We start from the raw sequence: 27,270 nt of genomic DNA on the forward strand, positions 1-27,270 counted from the left end.
TTATTAGAAGGTTCAAAAGATAATTGAAATTATCTGTTCCGAATTAATCACGTATTAAAATGAGTTCGTGATACTAGCGTACGTGATTCAACTGAAATGGACAGAGAAAAATATTCTTAGTGGAAGTTACCTCATAAGAAAATGCAAACATTTCTCATTTTAAGTGCTTAAAGGTTGGACGAAGCAAACCAATGCCAATAATTGAAAAGATAATTTTGAAAAGAATTCAGTAAAATGGGCGATACAGCGATTGCCAACTATCGTAATTAACAAAGCGGGCGCACTTGGTCCTGTTCAAGCAATGACCTCACGCGTGACGCCAGCCTGTACCGGCTCCGGCGTGTCATGAAAAACCCCCTATTATATAGCTAAGACTGCTACTTAACCCCACATGCACCTCGTGCAAATTTCTCTGCGGAATTTCTAACGAATCGGTACATGCCGGAATGTGTGTTCCGATTGTAAGTGTGGCCCCTAATGTATTTATGTTGCCAAAGTTGTGCTTGTTTCGTGTTCTTGCTGGTGCTGCCACCCGTCTTCTATATTTTGAAATGAAGATGGTAAATGCTTGAATTTCCATGCTATGTAAAGCATGGTCTAGTAGGTTTATCTCCTCTCTGCGGTGAGACCTTTTTGGATTCTTCACCTACGAAGTCATCATATAGACGTCTTGCAGGCTGAAAATTTGAACATCTACCATCTTCACTTGAAACTTGAAAATTAGGAAGACAGATTGCATCACCAGCAAGAACACGAAACAAGCATAACTCCGACAACATGAATACCTTGGGGACACACACACACACACGTTCCTTAACGTACCAATTCGTTAGCAATTCCGCAGAGGAATGCGTACGAGGTGCATGAACAGTTAAGTAAGTAAGGCTGAGGTTAATCTCTCCGCAGAAAGCAGGCAGACCTTTTCAACAAGATACTTACATAACATGAAAAATCACTTCATAATATGGAAGACACATGGCAGCAAAAGTAGAACAGCGAAACAAGTATATTATATATAACTCTGACACCATAAATACTTTAGGGCCACTCATATACGCACAATACTGTTTTCATTTCTACTTCCAGTGTGCAGGGCCACAACTAGAAACGAAAATTTATTGTCACCCATACCGAAACCCATTTTGGGACCCTCCTCCTTCTCGTGGTTTTTAATAGAAAAGATCAAACTCAACCTTTCCTGGTCTGGCACAACTCTGGGCACCAGTCTCCTCTGCCAGCATGTGCCAATTCGTTAGAAATTTCCCAGAGGAATGTTTACGAGCTGCATGTACGTTGCAAAACAGACGTAAAAAATGCCTTCGTCTGGCTGGCGATCTTAGCTGAGAATTAGATCATGAGCATCTTTAAAAAGAATTTAGAGCTTATTTTTTTGGTCAAGTTTTATTATCACGGTAGCAGTGAGAAATGCACTTGGAAATATCCTTCGAATCACTAAGCTACGCTTCCTCAAGTTACCGGCATCTTAGAGAAGTGACTAGTCAAACAGCTCGAAAACCAGTTGGAGATATTTTTATTATAATTTCCTGTTTTTATTTCTTAAGATGCCCGTTTACGACATGAATGCAAACAAACACACCATGTGTAAATACGTATATTTCATTCAATTAACAAAAAAATGAGACACAGCGCGCGAACCTTGCGTATATGCAACATGATAGGTTTTTTGAATTGATGGACACGCATCGTCCTCATCGTGACAAATAGCCTTGAGCTTGATTATCAATGGATGATGAGGAAAGCAATGTATGATGTATATCCCAAGGGAGTCTTTTTCTCTCTCTCATACCGGCTCAAGATAAATTCTGCTAATGGCACGGAGTGAATTCACGGTCTATCTTTAGGAAACATCAAGTTTATATAGTTGGAAATTATTCAGCGTGTTGTTGTTGCTGTTTTTGCAAATATACAGGGTGTAAATTCAAATCCGTTACAGCTCAGATAACTCGAAAACCGTTGGTTTCAGAAACGTACTTTTTCAATTAAGAAAATTATTTAAATAACGTAGCCATTTTACAAATGCCATACATTTCATTAGGGGCTGTAATATGCCGAAATGCAAAATATATTTTTTTAAATGGCTCCTCTGTTCTTTTCCAATTGAAAAGTTGTTGCCTTGTCTAAACCAAAGGTGAGTGCGGTACCTACAAGAGAGTGCAGGCCACTTCACTGATTGAAAAACGTGTCGCGGTCAACTTAATTAAGGGATATACTACTCCACCAAACACCAACTCTGGCCATATTGCTATATTGCAATTTACTGCCATTAATGAGTTGGGTTGGAAATGAACACTCCATCTATCGGCGGTTACCTCAAGCTCGTTAGGGGAAAATATATTATTCATACCCTTCCCCGGGTTGAACTTGAGACCGTGACGGCAGGGATCACGGCGGCAGATGTGCATCTTACTACCACGCCACTCGGGCGCTCAATTAAACGATCTGAAACATCGCCGCAGGTTACTTAAGTGATCTATAAATGCGACACGGGACGCTGGAGCTATATAAAACCGTACCGTTGACCACTTAGGGGAATCCATAAATGTGCTGTAGGGCACTTAAAGCGATCTGTAAATGTGCTGTAGGGCACTTAAAGCGATCTGTAAATGTGCCACGGTCATTTAAGTGATCTATGACTGTGGGGCACTGAAATGATATGAAACTGAACCGCATGGGTCAATTAAGAAGTGCTCTGGAACTGCGTCACAGGTTTCTCAAGTGATTGGGGGGGGGGCTGCTTCGCGGGTCAGTTAAGTGATCCGGAAATAAGCCGCTTAGTTCGTTTTTACAAAATTAGGTTTGAGGTAGCGGGACACATCAGTTGACTACTACTGGCAAAGCTGGTTAAAGAGTACTCTTCAACCACCTTTTCCCTAGGGCCACATTTCACCAGCGGATCAGGAGTTGAACACGCATGCTCTATACTGTGTGAGTCGGGAAAAAAGCTCCATTTAAATGCAATATTAGCTGAGATATTCTCTATTGAAAATTGAGGGGGGCATCTCAGAATTTAGAAAAAATTTTAAAAACTGCAATTTCGAAGAATCTTTTGTGATATCCTGCTGAATATAAAGATTTTTATGCCGAGATTCCCGTCCATCGCAGCACAGCGGCTTTTAAAGAAGGCCTGGCAGGTTTTCAGTTCTCAAGTTCAGTGTTTCTATCGTCTTTAGGAGGGCGATGATATATTCCAAAGGGAGAGGCGGTAGAACCTATGGGTGTTATATAGCATTTTATGGGACGGCAAAACTTGGGGGCGATGAGAGAAAACTTTTCAGAATGAGGGTGATAAAAGAAAAAGAGGGAAAACAGGCTCTATATATAGAGTTTGTCCCTTTTTATATGTAGTTGTTTCCCTCGGTTTCAGCGATTTCGAATTAAAATATCTCAGCTAATATTGCTTTCAAGTAGATGGAATATTTTGTTGTTGGGCTCAGAAGACACAGGGCAACAACTTTTTAATTGCGACCCACCCTCTAAGCCATATGATGATAAATCGCATAAAGGCCTTTGGCCCCGCGAACCAAATATGGCCCTAGGGGTTATATGATCCGGCCTGCCCTCCTCAAACCTAATTTTGTGAAAATGAACTAGGCGGCACATTTACAGATCGCTTAAGTGTCCCGCGGTACAATTCTAGAGCATTCAAGCGGCCCGTGGCACATTTTCAGATCACTCAAACGACCCGGGAAACAGTTCCAGAACGCATAAGCGATCCGTGACACATTTAGAGTGGCATGTGACGTAGTTTTAGATTACTTAAGTGACCGCCAGTGCGGTTCTACATCACTCAAGTTACCCGCGACACATTCTCAGATTATTTAAGTGATCCGCGGCATATAATTACGGATCACATTCGTGGCATAGTTCCAGAGCACTTGAGCGGCCCGGACACTTGGATCCGTGACACATTTAGAGATCACTAAAGTGGTTCTGTAGGGCACTTATCAATGGGGGGGGGGGGGTGTTACTTCAAGTGCCCACAAACTATCGGAAGGTTTTTCTCGTTTTTGGCGCACCGAGTAAGATGCCATTAAAAATATTTCATACTTTCATAAAGGGTGGTTGATGACGTAAGCATTATCCAAACCCCTCCCCCCTTTGTCATCAAAAGTCAGCAAATCGGAAACCCCCTCCTCCATCGATGATGACGTAATACTTGAAGGAAACTTAGAGCAGTGTTTCTCAACCGCCGGGAAGCGGCCCGGTACCGGGCTCTGACTTCAGTCAAACCGGGCCGTGAATAGCTCACCGATTCATTTTTACCCATTTATATCCCCATTGGGCGTACGCAAGACCGGGCCTTCCACTCACATAAAAGAAATCAACCGGGCCGTGGGCTTCCAAAGATTGAGAACCACTGCCTTAGAGGAGGACAGCAGAACCGTAAAAAAACGCAAATTTTATATCTCGGTACATATACAGGGTGTACAGGAAAAATATTCTCGAATAACTCGCGAAACGTTCATCCTAGAGGCATACTTCCAATTAGAAAAAAATACCCAAATAACGTGTTGACCTCAAATACGTCGTTCGTATTGCAGGGCTTTGTACAGTTATTAGAATTAGAAAATTAACTGTAGTATTTATTTTGTCACCTGTGCTAAAAATACTAATTTGAAAGTTGTTGCCTTGCCTCTCTTGAACCCAACAAAAATAATTCCATGTCCTTAAGTGCAATATTCGCTGACATATTAGAATTCAAAAACTAGAGAAAAGTTGGAGGAAACCAGCATAAATGATAGGAAAAAAGCATTTTCCGTCAGTTTCTGCTGTATGAATAATGAATGAGATGTCTTTAAAAATGGGCACGCTATTTACATATTTTTCTTATTGAAAGTACGTTTCTCTCTAATCAACGATTCGCGAATCATTTGAGCTGAAACGAATATAATTTTCCACTCGGTGTTGTATATGTACAGAAATAGCACAAAAAATCACCAAACAAGTCAAGCCATAACCTTATTTGACAGTCGTTAGGAATTCGCTCTGGTGAACTTCATTCATTAACCCTTATAAAAAAAATTAGAACTAATATTGACCATTGTAGGTTAGAACACAGTGATTCTCAATCTGGGGTCACATGGTCCGCTCGCGGTATTGAGATATTCTAATTGGGGGGCCGCGAATGGAAATCAGATGGAAAGGGAACCATGACAATTGATGAAAGGAGTCACACAGAGCTATGAAGAAATAAAGCTTTACAATGAAATAAGGTAGGCAAAAATGTGACTACATTCAGAAGCCATCAAAGCTATTCATATAACCAAGGCCATCCTAGCCCATGCGGACAAGGCCTAGGGTCTCATGTCTAAAAGGGGTTTACACAACACCTCCAAAAGAAAAGGGACATTGTCTTCTTTAGGGAGTGTTGGCTATTAGCCTACATGATGAAATCTGGTGCGATGATTTTCCAGTGTCAGAATGTAAATAGCTATTACTTCCAGCTACGTATAGGACTTCTCTTCCTATCACTCTTCTCGAGGACCCATGATGGTGAGACGGGGCTCAGTCGATTGCCCTCAAAATGTAAGGGTTGGGGCTTTCATTGTGCTCCTCCCAATACGTCAATTACTCTCAGAATAAATTAAAGGTTTACTTGTAATTCTTAAAAATTGGGGTGAGGGTGAACGGCCTGTCATCCTGACCAACAGGTGCAGGCAATTGACCTACACCCGTTGAGATGGCCATATCCACAAGAAGGACGCTCAACGAAATCTGGCCCAGAGTAGGCACGGAACCATGGTGGTGTGTCGGGAGAGCCAATTTGTTATATAGGTTCGTTGTATGACCCCGTATTCTACACTTTCGACATTCAAGGACCGGACATCTCCCACTTCCCATCTCAGAGAGACATCAGAGCTTTTCCGGGGATGGGTATATTCTACACAGACATATTATTTTTTCCACGTAGTTTGACTCGCAGGAGGAATGATGAACGGCTCGTCCCGCCTTTATTCTAGATACAGATACAGCCTGGCCCATGGTTCCAGAAATTGATTTTATTTACATAAAAAAAAATTTCACGTAATATATTTAGATTTATGACATGAATGTCGCTCTCCACTTGTTAATACAAGATATACGGAAGACTGGATGTTGTGAAGATATTTATTATTTTAGATGTTAAAGAGTTCTCCCGGTAGAGGCAGAGATGAGTTTTTTCCTTCCTTGAAAAATTAACATCTAAAATAATAAATATCTTCACAACATCCAGTCTTCCGTATATCTTGTATATTTAGATTTGACTAAATTCAGTTCAATAAGTAGTAAGGTTCTCGCTCCTGGGTTGAGAGTAGAGAGGGGTTCTGGATAAGACAGGGGGCCACGAGAAGAATATAGCCAAAAAATGGGTTAAAAAAAGGTTTAGAAACAATGGGTTAGATCTTAAATTCAAATGTCACGTCACAAGAAAAAAAAATTATAATGCATTTCCAACATATTGGTTGTTATAAGGTATTTTCTATTTTTAGAAACACGAAAAACAATATACATATTTTTAAAAGCAGAGAATAGCTGACCCAACACAATTTTCTCTCAATACTACAAAAATAATTCTTCCTCCGCGACTAATGGAGAATCTTGAAGAATTCAAAAGAATTCTAGATGTTATTCCAAGGAATAGAATCCCTTTATACTACAGAAATTATGAATTCAAAAATGTTGAAGTTTATGAATTCAGTTAAAAAAAGGGGAAAAAGCCTTCCGGGAAAATATTCAAATGAAACACCAAAAAAAAAAAACCACATAAAACTCCTCATATAATGTCTCCAAATTCCTTAAAATTACAGATTACATGTATAAAAATCCCCCTTGAAAGAATACAAGAATAAATGGCGAAGTAGTGGCCATTGCTTAGGGGGGGGAAAAGATGGCCCATTGGTCCGGAATGATTTAACATGGGAAGTAATTTGAAACGGAAATACAAGCGCAATTTGGTTTTTTTTTTTAGTTATAAATTACTTTCTTCCCCTCAAAACAGATGAAACAGAATCTCACTTTTCTTTAAACATTTTCCCTCTGATGATGATTCTTTTCTTTGAAGGAAAATTATCTTTTATATTCTAGGGGAAAAAAATGCTCTTTCTCATCATGGAGAAATATTTTCGCTATGGCCGGTTTTATAAAGGGATTAAAATGCTGGAAGGAAGCGGAAAAAACTAGATTCAAATGAAGTTCAAAAGAGAAAGGTCAAGAACGAGCTCCAATAATTCACATTGAGATATTTTTAAATAATTTGATAAATTCATATAAATTTTTACTTCCGTATTTTCTGTGTGAGTTAATGCTTTTAACGTCGATGTTCTTAAGCTTAAAATCAATTGGAGAGTGAAATTGAGTGATCCTTTTATTGGATTTATTTGACTCGAAAAGAGTCTTCATTATGATTTTTTTTTTTTTTCGAATGACTTGGAAATATTTTCTTAATAATTGGCTCCAAAAAATCCTGAAATATAAATGTATGATGATGTATGTGTTACGGTAAAATGTGATGAATTCGACTGTTATGCATAATAACCAGGTTTTTTTTTATGCATAATCGTCGACCATTTTAGTAAGTTGTGTAAATTTCTTTAAATTCATCACTTTTACTGGTGATTATGCATAGTAGCCCAGCGGCTTTGGTAAATTCAATAAGTAAAAAAAAAAGTATCTCTTTTACCGGCGATTATGAACCCAAGCGTGGCGTCGTTGGTGAACATGATAAATCGTACAATATGATATAGTATACATGATAATTCATGCAGTATTATATTCATCCGACTATATTCATCACACATACTAGACTCATTTGGAATTTTTTTTTCCCCCATATTTATCAGACTCATCAGTTGTACTGGGCAAGGGTCTTCAACGCATGGCCCGCGGCCCAAATTTGGCACTCGGAGCTTTTTCTTGTGGCCCGCCGATAATTTTCAGAAAATGGTTGAAAACATTGAAAAACGATTAACATTAGAATTAATGAAATAAATAATTTCGGAATTGATGAAAATTTAAAATTACTAAAAGAAATAATTTTTGAACTTTCGAAGCAAATAATTTTAGAGCTTTGGAAACAAATAATTTCATAATTTTTGAAAGAAGTAATTTCAGAATCAGTGAAAAAAAAAACAAATTAATGACAGAAATTATTTCACAATTAATAAAAGAGTAATTATTGAAAGAAATGAATTCACGATATATTGAGAAGGAAAATAATTTCAGAATTATAGCAATAAATAATTAAAGAATCACTTAAAATTAGATTAAAATTAATCTAATAGTTGATTCATTTAATCAGTAATTGATCAAAAAGTTTCTCAGAATTATTATTTTTTTTTTTTTTGGTGAAAAAAAAATTATATATATTTAAGAACTAATCTGGAAAGTGATAATTAATCAAATAAATAATTACAGAATATGAAAGTCTTCAATTTTTGTTGAAAAAGTTTACATTAAGAAAAACATAGAATTATTACAGATATCACAGGAATACTGGAAAATTATCGATACAAAAATATGAATATACAGGGTGGTTATAAATAAACTGAAACCGGACGTACGTAGCACCCATTCTGATGGAGGTATTTTGATTAAACTTGGTATATACAGGGTGGGCAAAAAGTCCGTAGAAACTTTAAAAATTCATAAAAACCAGAAAAATAACCAAAATAATAAACGGTTTGCAGGATTAGCATCGGTAGGTCACGGGAATTTTTTTAGGGCAGGGAAAAAAAATAACAAAAAAAACTGCTCGTAAGTGGCACTGACGTGCACAAGTCAAAGAAAAGATACGCAAATAACGAAAAGAATGCCTCCAAATCGTTTATTACAGCAGCATGTGTAACACGACCACCACCACAGGGAATAACACATTGCAGGCGAGTCACAAATCCAACGGAGAGTGCAGCAGGACCACATACACGGTTTACAATGGTAAACTGGTTGCGGATTAGGAGCGCAGTTCTTATAACCGTCTCATTTGCACATTTCCACCGAAGTCACTCGTACCAGCGCCATCTATCAGCTGTTTTTTAGTTTTTTTCTTTTCTTAAAAAAAATTCCCGCGACTTAATGATGCTACCCCTGCAAACTGTTTTTTTATTTCGGTTATTTTTCCAGTTTTTATTCATTTTTAAAGTTTCTAGGGACTTTTTGCCCACCCTGTACTATATATGAAGTATATAAGATATGTGGATTATGTAGGGAAGAAAAAAAATCATTAAAAGTACAATACGTCAATTTTCACATACAAGGTGGAAAAGTGGCTCCTTTACATTGCAAGTATCTTTTCCCATGGCCCAAATAACGCATACACCAAGTTTGAATGAAATACGTCCAACACAACAAGCGCTACATGAGTCGGAGCAGTATAATCAAACTGACCACTTTGTCACCCACTCGATCACTCATACAGTCAGGGTAGGAGAAATTTCCGGATCCCGTATCGCATAGTTCATTTGGGTAGCGGTAGAAAAATGTTAAGAACATCTTACAAACAGTATAACTAAGAAATGCGTGCTTAGCGTACAAAGCAATACGCACATCTCGCACTTTCTTCAAAGGATACGCAAGCCTACTAGGTATCTCACGAGGCACGCACGGCTTCTAAGCATTTTTAGGAACGAGTATGCACGCTTTTCCAGGGTTACGCAAACATCCTATGCATTTCATGTGGCACGCACGTCTTCTAAACATTTTTTAGAGACGAGTACACACTTTTTTCCACTAGGCAACGCAAATAGACTATGCATTTCACGAAACATTTCAGAGGGTAAAAAAGAAAAATTTATTAAAATAAAAGCGCTAATTACGAATACTGTTTTGGTAAAGCATGTCAAACTGCTAGAGATGAAGAAATTCGAAAAGATAAGTTATTCTAACTTAATCATATTTAATTATTGAATGAAAATACTTATAAATAAACTAGACGTGCATATTGTATTATGAAAACGGACGCATACATGACACTCGTGTAAATGAAACAAGTAATAAATAAAGTACTGCTGTATGAACAAGATTATTTCCTGTCAAAAAATGCAGTGTTTTTTTTACTGTTTTTCTCTTTTTTTGTGAGAAAATCATTCACATTTTACAAGCAGACAAATTAATCTGGTAAAGTCTATTGCTAAAAAAATGCTACTTCTTATATTTTTCTCATTCCCAAAAACTTTGACTTAAAAGAAGAAAACTTCGAGTTGAGGGAAAATTTTAACACTAAAATACGAAAAATGTTCTGGAATCGAGTGAAAACTTCAACGCCGGTATTACACTATAAAAGTTTGGTAAAAGTCCTTTTATAAAATTCGAAAAATGCAGCCAAAAAGATCACCGGTTGCATTTTCTAGAATGCAATCAATAACCTTATTGGTTAGATTTTTCAAGTTTTATAAAAGGGGTTTTATCGAACTTTTATAGTGTAATCCCGGCCTTAAACAGATATTCAAGCTATTGAATATAGAGTTCGAGTTATCACGAATTGACTGTACTTAACACCCTACTCATTTTCAAGCAGCACACGTCTTATAAGTATTTGTGTTGAAGAGTGTGCACGCTTTTCTAGAGGGGTTACACAAGCTTCATACGCATTTCCAAGGAGAAAACTGAAGCATGAAAACTTAGAAACCACTCATTAAAAAAAAAATGGAAGAAAATCTCTCGGAAAATTTTTTTTAATTTGGCATCGAATTCGAATATCTTAAAAAATTGATTATATCATACTTTTCACACACGTAAATAAATTTAATAATCACATTTCCTGAAGTGTTTCTGACAGCCAAACACACGGGAAACGAGCACCAAACACTAAAATTTAATCCGACAAAATTTCATGAGGCGTAAATAAATACTGCTAAAAATCGGATCAGGGCGGGCAGGATTACATGACACGATGAGCCTCCGGTCAATTAATTAAACTAATTAGATACGAGTGTATATTTTTTTCCCCGAATATTTTTATATTTAATTATCTTGTGGGTAAACGTTGTTGTTGTAGTATATAATTATTTTTATTTTCATTTCACCTGAACATAACCTCAGGAGATTTCGACGAAATTTCTGTTCGGTAATTAGATAAGCAACTGTGGGAAACAAAAAAAAAAGACACAAAATTTAGTTAATGAAATTGAATGCACTCTTTTCCGCAGAGAGCGTATTATTACCCTTTAAAAATAATAATAATAACAAAATAATAATTTTCACAGGAAGGACATATTGTCTTGGCTATTGGAAAAACAAAAATTACCCTAAATTATTTTAACGAAAATATCAACTGAAATATAAATTATTGTTGTAAATTATATCAAACGCGTTACAGTTATTAACGAACACAATTATAATACTCTGTGTATTTCTATTAACTATTCATTAAAAAAATTACATATTTATAACTATGTTATATAAATAATCCTTGTGTTTTCTGTAGAATGCTGGCGAAAATTAAAATTTTTTTGACGCTACACTAAATTTAATATTTATTTTAAATTGTTTTTAAATGTTTTCAAAAAATTAATACGACATTTAGATTTGATTTCTTATTATTTATAATATTTTAGATTAATTAGTTTAATTAGCTTAATTAATTTAATCGGGATTTTTAATTTAAGTATGTGCTTTGAATCTTGAAACGTATTATAAAATGACCGTATTTCTAATACACTAATTTAGTTTTCGGTCATTTTATGCACTAAGTAACCCGAGACCAGAGTTAGAGCCGATTCTAAACGGGTTATTTTTTATGTTTCTATGCATCAATACTAGATATAGACAGGGTATCCCGGAACTCTGCGAAAATTCGAGAATGATAGTACAAAAACGAATAACTTTTGGAATGGAAGCTGGGTCGCAAATGACTTTTTTTAGTTAGCGTGTGTTAACTATACAGTTTATGCCCCCGACATAAAAAAAGTGGGAAGTCCAAAACAAATGTAACTCCGGGAGTGAAACAGAAACACACACACACTGTATTGTTAGTATATTGACATCTTACTTATTGACACTGTATACTTGACATCCATATTTTTGAGGGTATAATTCTTTCAGTCACCTCATTGAGCAATTTGCGTGTTGTGGCCTTTATATATTTGTATTTTTCCCATAGTTTCCTCTGACTGGAAAGAAGAAATCCCCAACATCTTGTACCGTGTATGAAATTTCCCAGTTGCTTCTCGTGATTTGAACAAGATGTCCATATTTCTTTGGTGACTTCTGAAGTGGGGGGGGGGGGATACTCGTATCCCACCCGAATAAGTAGGTTGCGACCTTGGGTTCCATCGCAAAAATTGCTAGTCTTGACAAGTACTTCTTCAAGCCGGGAATAATATAATAATTATATATTATTATATATAGCCAAATAAATCCGTAGACACACACAATGTCACACAATGAAATCTATATACGTATTTACTGCACATCTTTTAAAGCGGAATAATAATATAGACCCATACAAGCGTTGGAATGCAGAATAGCAACTGACGGGGGGGGGGGGGATCTCACTGCGCCCGATACTGTGAACCCTTCTCATTTTGGTGGCAGAGTTCTGAGTCACCCAGTACACATACAAAAATATACTGTATAACTCTAATTCTTAGCAATTTAAGGGAAAAAATAACAAAATATTATTTTTTCCCTGAAAAATTCAGATATCGTTTCGGACACCGTTCAGAAACTTCCAAACCGGAATGCACGTTTACCCTAACTTCTTGAAGGAGAATATAAACAGAAAGATGGTTCAAATTGAGATTATTACCCATGCGAGAAATCGTTCGAGATACCCCTTCCAGTGTATAAGTCGCAACGTAAAACACACCCTTAGAATACACAACCGTTTCCAGCTTGATCAGTTTCCAAAAATTTTTTGTTACACACATCGCCCCTCTTTCTTTCTTCAAAAAATTTTTATTCTCATTGCCCTAACTCATAGGATCTTATGCTAAGCCCATAGTTTCTACCGCCTTAGAATGTTCCATCGTTTCCAGGTAGCGACATTGCTGACTTTGAGAAACATTAAGTTACTTTCAATATTTCTCCTACCCCCCCCCCCCCCCCACGACCACCGCCAGGTTTTTTTTTTTAAATATTCACCTCCGATCTTGAGCCCATATAGAAGCGGCGCCCTATGTAGTCGCGCGGGTCGCACAGCCCTAGAACCGCCCCTGAATATAAACATATTCTTAGATGTGGCATCAAATTATATTGAGATATGGTTTGTAAACTTTCTCCACTACCAAACAAAGACATCAACTATTCTACGTTTCTTTATGGACATGACATACACTCACTTTAATACTTTTCATAACATAAAAATCCTTTTTCCTAAATCACATACTTGTAAGTATGTACAGTATAATACACACATGAATATTCAATGGGAGAAATGTAAAATTTTATTCAGTATACAGACCAGTCTAGGGAAGAGCATTCGGTAATGTTCGATGCTCTCTAGAAAAGTACACAGTCTTCCTCCTCTCGGAAAACAACTCACAAATCACGCAGAACCATTATTACTACGTCCCTTTCACTACGAAGAACGAAGTACACACTGCGTATATGTGTATAAAAAAAAAAGTTATCACGAGGTTCTTACCCCGGGTATTAACACAACCTGATCTCCATAAGAACACCATCTTAAAGTCATAAACTAGATCCCATAGGATGCCAAAGGGAAGAAGTCTCTTTGTTATAAAACGTTAAGGTAATGAAAAAACATAGAGAAGAGGGTCGTTTATTGCTCTGGTTCTCCCTTTCACTCTCTCAGTAAAAGAACAAAATATCATCATGGTGATACCAGGTTCTCGGCCCATTCATTTGAAATTCTAATCTTTATTTGATCGTGGGTTACAGTATGTACTTTTTCCATTTCTCTCCCCACAGCCTCTTCCGTAGCGTTATCGGATTTTCATTTCACGTGTCTTCTAGGGCCTGGAAGATTTGTTTTCATATATATACGAAGAAACGTAATAACAATAATAATAATACGTATGAAGACACGCGCACGTTATATAAGAGTTTAGGGGGGGGGGGGAGAAGAAGCTTTTATCGTATAAAGGAAAAGATCTTCGTCAATATGGCTCTTTGGGGACTCGTTGATGGAATACAAAGAAGTCATTTTTTCTACAGCTCATACATGGATATATGACATAAGAGAAAAAAAAAAATAGTCGTCTTATATGTAAGTTCTTCTTTTTACGAAGAAGAAGAAGACACTATCGACAGCCTCCACCCCATATAGGAGACAGAGATGATTGCCTATTATAAGAAGTCATAAAGAATGATCGATAAGGTGGAAACATGGGTTTTTTATGCCAAGGGGATATTGCTTGCCAAAGAAAAGTTACGACGAATGAGTTTTTCTCTCAGCTATCTTTCTTTTCTTTATTATTATTATTACGGTTACTTCTTTTAATACTTATCTATAGGTTTTTATTATATTAGGTAATATCTGACGTGGAATTAGAGAATTGCTAGTTGCGGAACATAGAATCCAATCCTTCAGTCAAGTACGAATAAGAGCTGGTACTAGTCTCTTGCGTTCTCTAGCATATAGGTTTATGTTTTACTGGTGTTCTGCGGTAGCATGGGGATTCCGCAAGAGCTTTCTGAGGGTTACCCGGTATCAAGAGTTGTAAAATTTTCCATTGACGTTATAATACAAATACAGTCGAATCCAGTTTTAACGAATACCGTTATAGTGAGAATCTCGTTTCAAAACGAGCACTTTTCTAATCCCCCAAATACGTTTACGTAGGAACAATGCTAAGTAACCTGGAATTCCTTTGTAACGAAATTTCGTTTTAACGAAGTGATTCCTCCGGTCACTTGGCGTTCGTTATAACGGGATTCTACTGTACTGTACTACACTGGAGAAATATTCATCCTTGATTAGGTTCCATAAAACAGTCTCGTAATCATTCAGGATTTTGGGTAATAGGCTCGTGACTTCAAGGGTTCTGTGTAAACAGTATGTGTGTCTCGTGCAATCAAATGTTCTGTGTAAGTCCCGGTATCTTCGAGGGTTCAGTGGAACAATCTCATTAAACATCAAGAAATCACGGGTTTCGTGCATGGGCGGAGATACGGGGGGGGGGGGGCAGAGTCAAACGTGGAGTCGACTGATCTAATGTATATGTATAGATGAGTTGACATCATCATCATCGTGCCCCCCCCCCTGACTTCCATTCCAAGTCAATCTCCGCCTATGGTTTCGTGGAACAGTCTCGCAAACACCAAGGTTTCTGCACGAACTTAAACGTCGGAAACCTCTTCCCTACAGCAATGGTTCTCAACCTATAAAAGCCCGCGGCCCGGTAAATCTCTTTTGCGTAAGTGAAAGGCCTGGTCATACAGAAATTAATGGGAAAATGAAACTGTGCGAATCACATTCACGGCCCGATGATTAAGAAACACTGCAGTGGTTCCCAACGCGTGGATCGTGACCCCCAGGGAGTCACGTTACTGAACTGGGGGGGGGGGGGGATCGCGAGAGACTTTCCAAAATGAAAACGTCCTAATAATAAAATTTTCATTTTTCACAACGTAAGTAAAAATATGACAACACTAAAAAATGTCTCAACTCAGCTGAACAGATAATTGCCATAAATGTGCCATAAAATGTAATTTTATCAAATTCTACATGCACTAATGAATAGATCAAGTCAATATTTTTACAGGGGGATTCAGAATCATCCGATTTCAAAATATCTCATGTGTTTTAAAAAATTAAAAACACAGAATGATAATTAAATGATAAAATAAGTAAATGATAAATTCGAGTACCCTCTTAGAATGATGACCGATTCGTCCAATCAAATGGGAACAAAATTTCCAAAATGGAATATAAACTTTTTAAGCAGATAAAAACACTTAAAAATAAAAATCTATATAAAAGCAGTGTTCAATCTTTTCAAATCTGCGGACCGGTAAAAGTAGTTGCAAATTTCCGACGACCGACAAAAATGGGAGATAGGATTTGCGGACAGGCAATAAATAAAAAGTAGGAATATAATACATAAGGGATATAATTTGCGGGCAGACAAAAAAAAAATAAACAAATGGCAGAAATAACTTGAGGACCACAACAAATAAAAAAGCCGGAAAAATAACTTTAGGACCGATATAATAATACACAAATAGGAGAAATAATGTCCGAAAGCGCAGCAAAGAAACAAATACCGTTACACCATTTTTAGCTGACGGTGCATATTTGTGTACAACGCTTTGTTTATAAATTTTTTAAAAATACTTTCATTAAAATTTTCGCATGAAATGAACATTTCTGGGAACTAAAAGGTCTGAGTGTCAGAGTATTTGTTAAAGTTTCTTTATATAATAAAATTTGATTTGTTTATGATTTTTAGGAAATGAAATTTTCAGAAATTTTATTCTGATTTTCTACCTGAATTTCTTTTTTCTGACCATGAACAGAAATAATTGTTTTAAAAATAGGGAAAAATGTTTTTCCACTTTTTTTTTGTCATAAGTTTTCCAAAAACTTATAATTATTAATTATTTTGATTAAACTAAGATAATTAATTTGCATTTACTGGAAAATTAGTTAATTGTAAATTTACATTAGTTACAAAGAAAAACATGCTAAACTGATGTCCAATTTTTTGAAACTTCGAAAATATGTTATTTAAGTAACCAGTCATCATACACAAAAAAATTGTGAGACTTGGCATGAATTATAAGAGCTGTCGGGCCAGACATGACCCAAGCTCTGTACCATGAGAGATATAAGTGCATTACCCCAGGGGTTTGGGCCACGCTGAAGCAAACTGATTGCGCCGCGGTGGTCAAACTGGGTGCTGGTCGCAAATGGGTAAAAGAAGAAATAATTTACGGACAGGCAAAAAACAAACAATTAGGACGAATAATTTAGGATCCGCAATTGGACAGACAATAAGCAAACAAGGAATAGTTTGCGGACATGTAGAAAATATATCAATTTGAGAAATAATTTTGGGATCATCAAAAAATAAATAAATTGGAGCAAAATATAAGGATTCAAAAAATAAATTGGAGAAATGATTCGCAGACCTGCCAAGACAGAATAGAAATGAAAATCAATATAGAGACGGTGTAACATTTAATAAATCTAATGCAGTTAAAATCCGTTATAACGTACGACTTATAACGAGAATCTCGCTATTACGGGTAATTTGATTTTCAAAGAGCTAATGTTACAGATACAAAATTTGTTTTATTTTTATTTTTATCGCTTACAGCGAGTTATTTATGAACGAAAATCAGAACACATTCGCTATAACGACAATGGAAATTCTCAAAAAGCGTGTTTTTCCTTGGCTTTCTTTCAAAATTATACACAAATAGTGTGGCCTATAGAAAGAGTAGCATTTTTTTAAATCTCTTCTCTCTATTCATAAGTATTTATAAACGGTCCATGTCAGTACCTCGCTAAGCATAAAAAGACCACTTGTGGTATCTTATCTTTTTGTTATCTATATAGGAGATGGAAAAACATATCATTTCATCTGTATGCGTGTTGGTTGCTCAGGTGAGGCATGACTCTTGGTTTTGACATGGCATCATTTGTTATTCCCCTTGAAAATAAACCCCCCCCCCCCACTTGGAATCTTCCAAAACTGGGCACAAGACAAACAACAGGTCTTAATCATTTTCTCTCTGCCTTAAATATTATTAGATCCTTTTATAGTGCAATGAACACTCCAGTTGCAGAAACTGCTGCATTCCATAAAGTGAAAAAATTTTGATCATACAATCCAATATTTCATATGCATAAGCAGCTATCTCTAGAATAGATGCATATTTCAGCGAAAGTAGTTCAATGTAAAAAGAAAAAGAAAGGGAAATCTATCTAGTTTGTTTTTATCCCCCATTTATAAGTTTCTACAGTGCAAAAAACTAAAATTAGTTTATAATGTGACAAGTCCGTTCAACGATAATTTTTCTTCTGAATGTGAACTGTCGTTATAACGGACTTTTACTGTATTATGTAGCGGCTGTACAAATTGGTCGAAATGGACTAGCGGTTGGAAAAACCCTGATATAAAGTATTATTTCAATAGAAATTTCTTTCGAGGCCTAACACACACATAGTTTTATTCAAGGAAATACGAAAGAGACCAAATGAGTGTCGACGAGGCAGACAGAAACTCCATTCAGAAGCGAAACAAAACCATTGAGAGAACGACTGTCACAACCAATACATACATCAAGTTGAACTATGGAAGATCTACACTATGCACGGTCTGGCATTCCGCTACTTCTCTGTCTATGCCAATGATAGTTATAGAGCGTGTCATGCCATCTTTATAAAAAATAAGGTTTTCGGAAAATACAAAAAATCTCAGAACATACCCCGAATACGGGTGACATCAAGAACAAAGGCGGCATTTCAATCACACGTCTCGTATCCTTATTTAACAAGTAAGGAAAATGAAAACCGAACATTCAAATTCTTGGAGAGAAGAATTCTTTAAAATTCATGAAAAACAAATTAAATGAGACCATTCAAAACGTCAACATGAATGAAATGATGAATGGAGTACAAAAACCGCGTTTCACCTTATCATTAACATGCTTAATTTAAAAGTTATGAGTGAATAATCGCGCATCGGCAGAAGTTCGATCAATCACCGATTTTCCCCCCGCGAGAGAGAAATACAGCGCCCATAAATAACAATCGTTTCCGAAACAAAAGCGCCAAATAAATTGAGCTTCGATATCGTGGAACGTTAATTTTGCGTGAGAAATATCGTTACGTATTTTTCACTCGAGGAAGTGCAAAGCCATCCATTTTTGGGAAACCGACGTGAGCGAGAAACCATGACATATGCGTCTCTAATGAGATATTAATATCACAGAACATTTCGCAAACTTACGGAAGAGCAAAAGTATAATATATATATATATATATATTTATTTATTTATTTACGATTAAATCGTAAATTTCATCGAAGAAATCGGGGAATATTTTCGCAGAAAAGGACAATGAAGTTTTCAAAAATAATGACGTCCATATGTCTTAAAAGAAGCTCCTGTGTTGGAGGTCCATTAATTTATCCTCTGATAGAATGTATAATTTTTAACATTTATAAAATTTTTATTTTATGTATTTATGACACAAATGCATTTATGCACAAAAAAAAGTTCTCAAAAAATTCGGGATCGTCAAAGATCAAGGGCAGGGCACGGGTGTTCAACGTTTTTAAAAAGAAAAAAGCCACCGGAGTCATTTTCTAACAGGTCACAGGTCACTCATGCGACCTAGTGTTGATTGAGCCACGGGCGAAAAATGAAACAACGAAACAACAAGTATAACAAATTTTTCGAACTGCTGTAATAAGCAAGTGAGCTTTGGCTCGGTAAAGTCCGACCGTCCATGTACGGTTCCGTTCAGTGCACACGAGTTCCAAGGAACGATTGAGAGATTCGTCGCCTCTGTAGTCTAGTGCGTTCACTCAGAAAGTGAAAGGACGTGGGTTCGATTCCCCGCAGGGGCAGCTGAATTTTCTCTCTTTCCAAAATATATCTTCGCATTAGCCAGCTGTCAAAAACCTTTGTAAGAAAGTGATTCTCAACCGGATTGTCGCGGCAATTTGGGGTTGATCTCCAGACCAAAAATGCTAGTAGATATTTTGGGAATAAAATTTCGTTCATAGCTGTAATTAATGATTTCCGACCAGAGTACCACGAAGTTTAATAATGCCGCAAGAATCAAATATAGTATTTGAAGTTGTAATCTCAGTCTCAAGGTTGCCAAGGGTGTCAAAATAATGGGAATCCCTGGTTTAGTTCATAAAAATTAAAAGAAAAGAAAATATATAAGAAAGTCGTTATATAGGGAGTTATATTTTACAGGTGAAAGGTACTTAAAAGTGAGAAAAACAAAGCAAATAGACCACCATAGAAACAGTAAATGAAATGATACGACGGCCATCAAAGTACGTCGTGACCTTTCACAGTTAAAAAAAAAAAATCTCGTAGGTTGTAATAAAAAATGCATTTTGATAAGAAACAGGTTTAATGGGGGAAACTGTTCTCTTTACTCTCTTTGAGGTAACGACGGGAGAAAATTCCATAAAAAGAGTCATTTATAGGTAAAAAAAATCTCTCTCTTTCTAAGCTTTTTTTTTCCTCCTTTGAATGAATATCATGACTCTACGTACCAATAAGCGAATCAGTTTCAACATGACAAAAAACATTAGGAATTCAAATACAAATTGTATTCAACATTTTTACATCTGCGAACCGGTGAAAATAGTTGAAAATTTTCGGGTAATTAAGATTAAATAAAAAGAAAAATTATATTACTTTTATTTTTTTTCATTGTTTTTCGCTGGATAGACAAAGAATCCATAAATTAGCGAAATAATTTACGAACCGCCATAAATAGGAGCAATGGTTTGCGGACCGAGAAAAGTAGATAAATATCGGGGATAATTTGCGATCCGGCAAAAATACATAAATAAAAGAAATAATTAGTGTCTGGCGAAAATAAGAGCAATGGTTTGCGAACTGACAAAAAGGTAAATGGATAACAGGAATAACTTGCGGATCAGCAAGAAAAGTAAATCAACAGGCAAAATGCATTTCGGACAGGAAAAAGATAAATGAATAGGAGAAATGATTGGCGGGCCATCAAAAATGCATAAACAGTAGTTATGTATTGGCTGTGCTTTATTTATTTAATTTAAAAATTATGCAGCGGCTACATGAATTGGCGAAATGCTTTGCGGACCGACACCTGTTGCGTAATTACAGTGTAATTCATTCTTAGTTGTATCAGAGAAATTAGCACGCAATGGTTGTAACGAGTAAAGATAGCAAGACGTCACGAGGGGCAAAACTGCGTTCCGCCAAATAACTCGCCAACTTTGAATGATACTGTGAAACTGAAAAATCTTGAGTGCAAATGAAACATTTTTTTTAATAGTACGGTAATAACTTCTACACTTTAGTAAATTTTCTTAAGTTAGAAAAATTTCTTAATTTCTTGGCGTAGTAGAATAAATACCGCATGGCATGGGCGGAGATACGGGGGGGGGCATTCCCCCCCCCCCCCCGTACCGTAAAGAAGACTGCAAACAACGGTGGGAAAAATCAGATTCAGAAAAAATTGTGTCAGAAATCATAAAATCAAGAGAACAGGAATGATGAAGATCGGAAGAAGATCAGGCAATTGAGCATCTGCAGCCCGAAAAGCTTTGCTTGTTCTTAGACGAACATTGGAACAAACAGATAATGTGGAAAACTTTTCATAAATTTTCAAACACATTTTAATACATATAGCTATGTAGCACATGTTGTCGATGAAAAAAAATGGATTTGGCTCCTACCAGACTGTCTTACATCAGTGCATCGAACTTTGGCCAGGGATTTCCGGCCACCTCGCGAATTGGCCAGCCAAAGCCCGAATCATTTATAAAAATCACGCTTTGGCCAAACTCTTGGCGACCTCACGAACTAACCAATTTCGGGCTTTGGCTGTAACATATACACTGTAATGAGAATGTGAAGTTACAGTTATGTGAGAATGAAGTTTTAATCAATTACTTATGAACACAAGTGTAAATTCATCAGCAAAGAAAATAGGTCACATTTTTTTCTTGTTAGAATTTTCGTTAAGAAATATATATTTTTGACATTTTAGTGTCCCGGCTTTGACGGTTATTGAAATCAGTCTCTTAATATAATCAGTATCATAAGGATAAAAGGGATTTGAATAAGCGGCGGGTACTGTATACGAGTGTTTATTTTAGGCTGTAATTGAAAGAATGAGTCTAAACATGATGAAAATACTTTTGTTTTTTCATTTCAGCCATCTCGTAGGGCAATTTATTGGGCAGCCAATTTTGATCCTTACTTTTTTCCTAAAGAAAACTTAAAAACATGTGTTATGCTTCAAAGTTTGTCTTATACTTAGAAATAGATAATTTCTTTGCGAATTAAATTAAGAAGTTTTCTTTTCTTGAAGTACAATGCACGTATGGCTATGCATACAGGGTGTCCTGTAAGTGCTAATGCGGCCTTTATCTCATCAACCGCCAGTCGTAGAGATATGATTCCAATTAAAAAAGTTTCTAAGTGCAATATTCTAATTCAGAAATCGGAGCGTTGTCCGTTAGTTTTTCTTGTTCCTTCATAACTTTTCTCAAATTTTTATATTAAAAAATATCTTAGCGAATATTGCACTTAGAAGCATGGAATTTTTTTCTGTTGGCCTCAAGAGATACAGAGCAACAACTTTCCAATTGGAAGTTAGAGGACAAGGGGACCATATTATTTCTTATTGTGTGACACACTGTATTTTCATTCCCAAAACTCATACACGGTAATTTTTGAACGTCTTTTGAGCATTTTTTTAATTGGAATCATACCTTTACGACGGACGGTTGATGAGATAAAGGCCGCATTAGCACTTACAGGACACCCGTATAAAAGAGATGAAATCAAATTTTAATCATTCTAGCTTCACAAAATAGTAGTTTATGAATTTATAAAACGTCGTAAAAACTATAACAACATATCTTTATGAAGTTATGCATATAACGGGGAACTTTGTTGGAAAGGGACTTCCAAAGAATCTAATATTTCTTAATTCGAACAGACATATATTATGGAAAGTTGCTTGCGGGACAAAATTACATTGATTATTATATTGATGTCAGAGGAATAAAGTTTACAAAGTCATTTTAAAGTTAATTTAATGCCGGGAGGTTCAATGCCTGGTAAACTAAAATAGCTGTTGGTTATATAAGGCACGAAGATAATAGACGTACACCAATGACGTTGGAAGTCGGGAAGTTTTTGCCAGCGGCATTGGAAGCCTGAAATAAGGAGCCTAGTCTGTGAAAGGATTAGTGTGGTTTTAAGTGTGTGACACTTCTATACCTTTTTTCATCGCATCAATACCGATATGCATATAAATTATTTTTTTTAAATGGTTTTTCCCTGAGAATGCTCGACCCCGCATGAGGAAGGTGGGCAGGGCTCTAGCCCGGAGAATCAACCTATAGTTTTTAATTTTCAGTTAATATTAAAAAGTACCAGTGAAAAACTCCCGGCAAGGGAGCCCCTTCAAATAACCCACCCAGCCTTGGGGTCCATCTAATTGGACAACTCGGACTCAACTTGGACACCTACCTAAATTGGAAGTTTTTGAATAGAACCGGGGCCATAATTTTACGGCACAGAATATCCAAAATTCTATTACTTTTAACATAAGTCTTATATTACAAAAATGTAATGTATCATATAACACAACTCATATAATGTAGTATAACATATCAAATTCAATAAAAAAACTAAATAGAAACAAAAAACTCTTTGACTGTGAAAGTTTAAAATGAAATAAATCTGAAGAAATCGGGTAAAGTTAAAAGTAATATATACAGTAATACGAAGTACCAAAAATAAAACAGTAAAACAGTAATTGTCTTATAATAAATTCTTATCATAGATATACAGAGATCTTCAACCCACGGCCAGCGGCATTGGCGTACGCAAAGAGGGGGTTTTGGGGTTCTAATCCCCCCCCCCCCCCGAGCCAAGATAAAAGTGTTATTTTGCAGGAAAAACGTAAAATCTGCCCCCTCAGAAAAAAAAGAAATCTGAACACCCCTCCCCCCTCAAGAAAATTCTGCGGACGCCTATAGCCGGCGGACACCCCCCCAGAGCTTTTTTTTTTTACAGTGACCGTACAAGACATATTGACACGGAATGATCACGGAAATTCTGAAAACCACTAACAAGAAAGTAATAATTGCAGAATTATTCGAAGAAATCATTTGAGAATTATTAAAAATCTAAATTCAATAAAAGAAATTATTCCGGATTCAATGAAATTCAATTTTTTAATCGGAAAAATCATTTCAGAATAAATACATTTTCCTCACTAAAATATTTAACGCGGCTTCTACTGTTTCACTCGCAAGGCCAAGTTGGTCTACTCGTTAAGATGCCACTGCGCAGGGATGTGTCGGAAGCAGTCAGAGCTTGTGAGTGCTCAGACCCGTGCCATGGGTACCGTGGGTCGAGCACACACAGAACCCCCCCCCCCCCGGCTCTGAAGCATCACAAGTCCTTGTGCATCTAAATATCATCTTACAACTTTATCGCACTTCTACTTGTTGGCCCATGGCCCCCACAAGAGAGGAAGCAGGGATCCCGGGACAATTCTTATCTTTTTTTTTGTTTTTTCAAAGCCATAAATTCAAGACAGTCAACGCTCGATATAACGACCCCGTCCGAAAACGGACGTTATATCGAAAGCAAAACAAATCGTTATTCTATAAAAATATTTGGGAATTTCCCTACCGGTAGTTGCAATGGAATGGTCGCTTTAACGTGGGGTCGTTATAACGAGGTCGACTATTGTAGGGCACAAAAAGATTGTCCTGTGGACCTTGCCAAAGATCCCGGCCTAGCGCCCTGCTCTGGGATGTGGGGAGGGCATGTGTTGGCCTGTTGGCTTCTTTGGCCCGCTATGTCCGGAAGGTTAAACTTCAAATAGATCTTCACCACACTCAAAAAAAAAGGTCCAAAACAGAAGAAGGGAATGATGACAGTAAGTAAAGGGGGCTTAATTGCAGCTCGGCATTAATATAATTACAGTTACTATTGAAATTTAAAAGATAAATAGGGACTTACTTTCTCGACTATGGACTCCAGCTGGGAGGTAGCTTTGTCAGACGGCTCTGATAATCTTGCATTAATCCGGCTTATGTGCTCGAATCGTGCTTCCAGATCATGAAGTCTGTCCTCCAGATGGGACAGTTTATATTGGCAGACAGATGAGATTGTCCACGCGGACAGACAGAGTAACCACAACAGTACTGTGCCACAACACCACCACTCGGCCGTTTTCTTGTGTTGCGTCTCGTCCACGCGATGGTGTTGACGTTGATGGTGTTGCGGTGACGACGACGACTGGTGGTGCTGGTGCTGCTGCAGATGATGCTGTTGTGGTGTTCGATGTGAATCGGTCTGACTCTTTCTCGAATGCTGGCCTTTAAGTTTGGTGTCGTGTATCGACAACGGTAATTTCGGAGGTTCCATGTTTGACTGTTTTTTTTTAAGTCTTTTCAATAATTAATTATTTCGGTTTTTTTTTCTCCAACTGGTTGGTTACGAGACCGGCAGGAAATCCTGTTTTTTCCTTTTCCCCCCCTTTTTTTTCAGATGGTCGACGATGGCCTTTTTGAAGAGCGGTGAGGAGCCATCCGGGGGATGCAGCTCGTTTCAACGGAGTACGCCAGAGCACGTGCTTTTTCCCCAATGTTACCACAAGCAAGGACAGAGAGTATCTGTGAACTCTCTCCCGACAACTACGAGATACCACGTCGCTTTGCAAACACCGCGCCGAATTCCGAGAGGGTGTGAGTGGCGATGGTAACGCCATCTACCGAGTCAAAACGTGAACTCTCGGAATCGACGTCAAAGAAAAACCAGAAGCACGATTATGTGATAACGCATTCCAAAAAAAAGTTTCTCTTTCAAGACTTGCTCAAACTTTCTTATCAGAAAATATCAAAACAGAATATCTTACAATTCCCTCCTGGACCGGACTTGGTCATTTAGCGGCCCAGCGCGAGAACAGTTTTGCGGCCGGCTTCAATATTACGGAAGATAATGTGGTAGCGATTACCCCCGAGATTACCTAATTTTGGCTATACATATCCACCCACCGAAATTCCATTAAGAGGAGCCCAGTAAAAGTCGGAATTCGAATCAGTCAAAAAACAGTTTTCAGAGGAGGTTCCAGAAAGCAGGGCCGTCTTAACGCATGTTCATACTCAGGGCCGCAACTAGATGCTTGATCACCCGGGGCAAGCGCGAATTTTGACACCCCTTTGTAATGTTGAAGTGAGAGGTTCCAAAATGAAATTTGCGCACCTTCGGGTCTAGCACCCGGGGCACGTGACTCGCCTGCAACCCTCTAGTTGCGGCCCTATTCATACTGGATAGTGCAGGTCAATAAGGAGCCCCCCCCCCCCTCACGTTTAACGAGACCATGCGAAACAAAATAAGATCCAAGGCCTGTATTATACTATAAGTTTGATAAAAGTTATTTTTGTAAAACTTGAAAAATGTAACCAGTAAGCGTATGTTAACCAATAGAGTTAGTTTTTTTTTTCCAAGTTTTGTAAAAAAAAATGATCAAACTTTTATAGTATATAATCTCGGCCTTATATATTTTTTATATTTAAAACTATAAATTTTCTTGAAAATCAATATAAGAAGCCAGCTATAATCATGGTTGATCATTTTTGTAACAACACGGTCATTTTTTGCACACGAGGGCTATTTATAAGAGCGGGACTTACAATTTATTGCCGCTTCTGAACACGGCAGCCTTTTTTAATACTTACCAAGTGGTTGGTACGCTAACCCCTCTCGGTGTGGACTCCTTGCGGTAGAAATATTTTTCTGTAGTCATGTTGTCACCGTTTCTGTTGTACCCCCCGCGTCAGGAAAGTTTCTCACTAGAACGAACCGGGTATCGAACTCGCGATACCTCTAAACATCCTAGTTACTTTAGGCTAGGTCTTATCGACCTGGGGCTAGCACGCCCTGCCAGCTATAAAATCTTGGTCTGGGGTTCTGTCAAAAACCATGACTCAGTTCAAGGATGAGAGATCCACTATACCGTATGTGTGTTTATAAATCGACATATTTTTTAATCAATAAATCTATAGAATTTGAAGTTCTGACATTTTAAAGCAGCTATCGTAAAATATTACCACCAATGCAATGTGAAATCCAGTTTTACAGCCCTAATCTTTTGCGGGGTGGTACAATCGCACCTGCTTAAGTCCTGGCCTGCTTCCCCTCCCTCCCCCCTTCCGTAACACTAGTCAAGAACCTATCTGAGAGACCAATTTCAGGAGACGATAAAATCATGACAGCATTGAAGACATCGGAAAAAATTAGAGATGTCTTCAGTAGTGTCGTACAGGGATGTCTTGACCTGCTAGTGGTAATCAACCACTGGTCCGCGGACTGGTGGCGGTCTGAGAATTTCCTGCCGGTCGACGAAGCATTTCGTCGAATTCATATAGCCGTTTCATAATTTTAGATTTAGTAACTAATCATTAATTATTTGAGTTCATTTAGTTTTTGCTGGTCCTTAAATTATTTCCTTTTACTTATCTTTTTCCGGCATTCAGCCCTCAAATTACTTCTATTTACTGTATTTATTTATTGCCGGTATCCACACAGTCCTCAAAATATTTCTACTATTTAATTAATTTATTTATTTTTGCCGGTTTTCAAAAAAAAAAATTATTT

At 37.2% G+C, this 27,270-nt stretch overlaps 1 protein-coding gene across 8 annotated transcripts in view; it reads right to left on the reverse strand.

Annotated features, from left to right (window-relative positions):
- The window catches only part of LOC149069231 (uncharacterized), a 299,332-nt gene extending 274,024 nt beyond the window's left edge, over positions 1-25,308 (reverse strand). For all 8 annotated transcript variants that reach the window (XM_089250662.1, XM_089250660.1, XM_089250665.1 and 5 more), the window contains exon 1: positions 24,631-25,308. In XM_089250662.1, coding sequence (XP_089106788.1) covers positions 24,631-25,038 — 408 coding nt within the window. In that variant the 5' untranslated portion in view covers positions 25,039-25,308. The remainder of the gene's footprint in view (positions 1-24,630) is intronic.
- Between the last annotated feature and the right edge of the window lie 1,962 nt (positions 25,309-27,270).

This window comes from Pholcus phalangioides, unplaced genomic scaffold, assembly GCF_987345545.1.
Source record: "Pholcus phalangioides strain wild (caught in Gottingen) unplaced genomic scaffold, Ppha-v1.0 ptg000024l_1, whole genome shotgun sequence".
In the NCBI taxonomy this organism is placed as follows: domain Eukaryota; kingdom Metazoa; phylum Arthropoda; class Arachnida; order Araneae; family Pholcidae; genus Pholcus; species Pholcus phalangioides.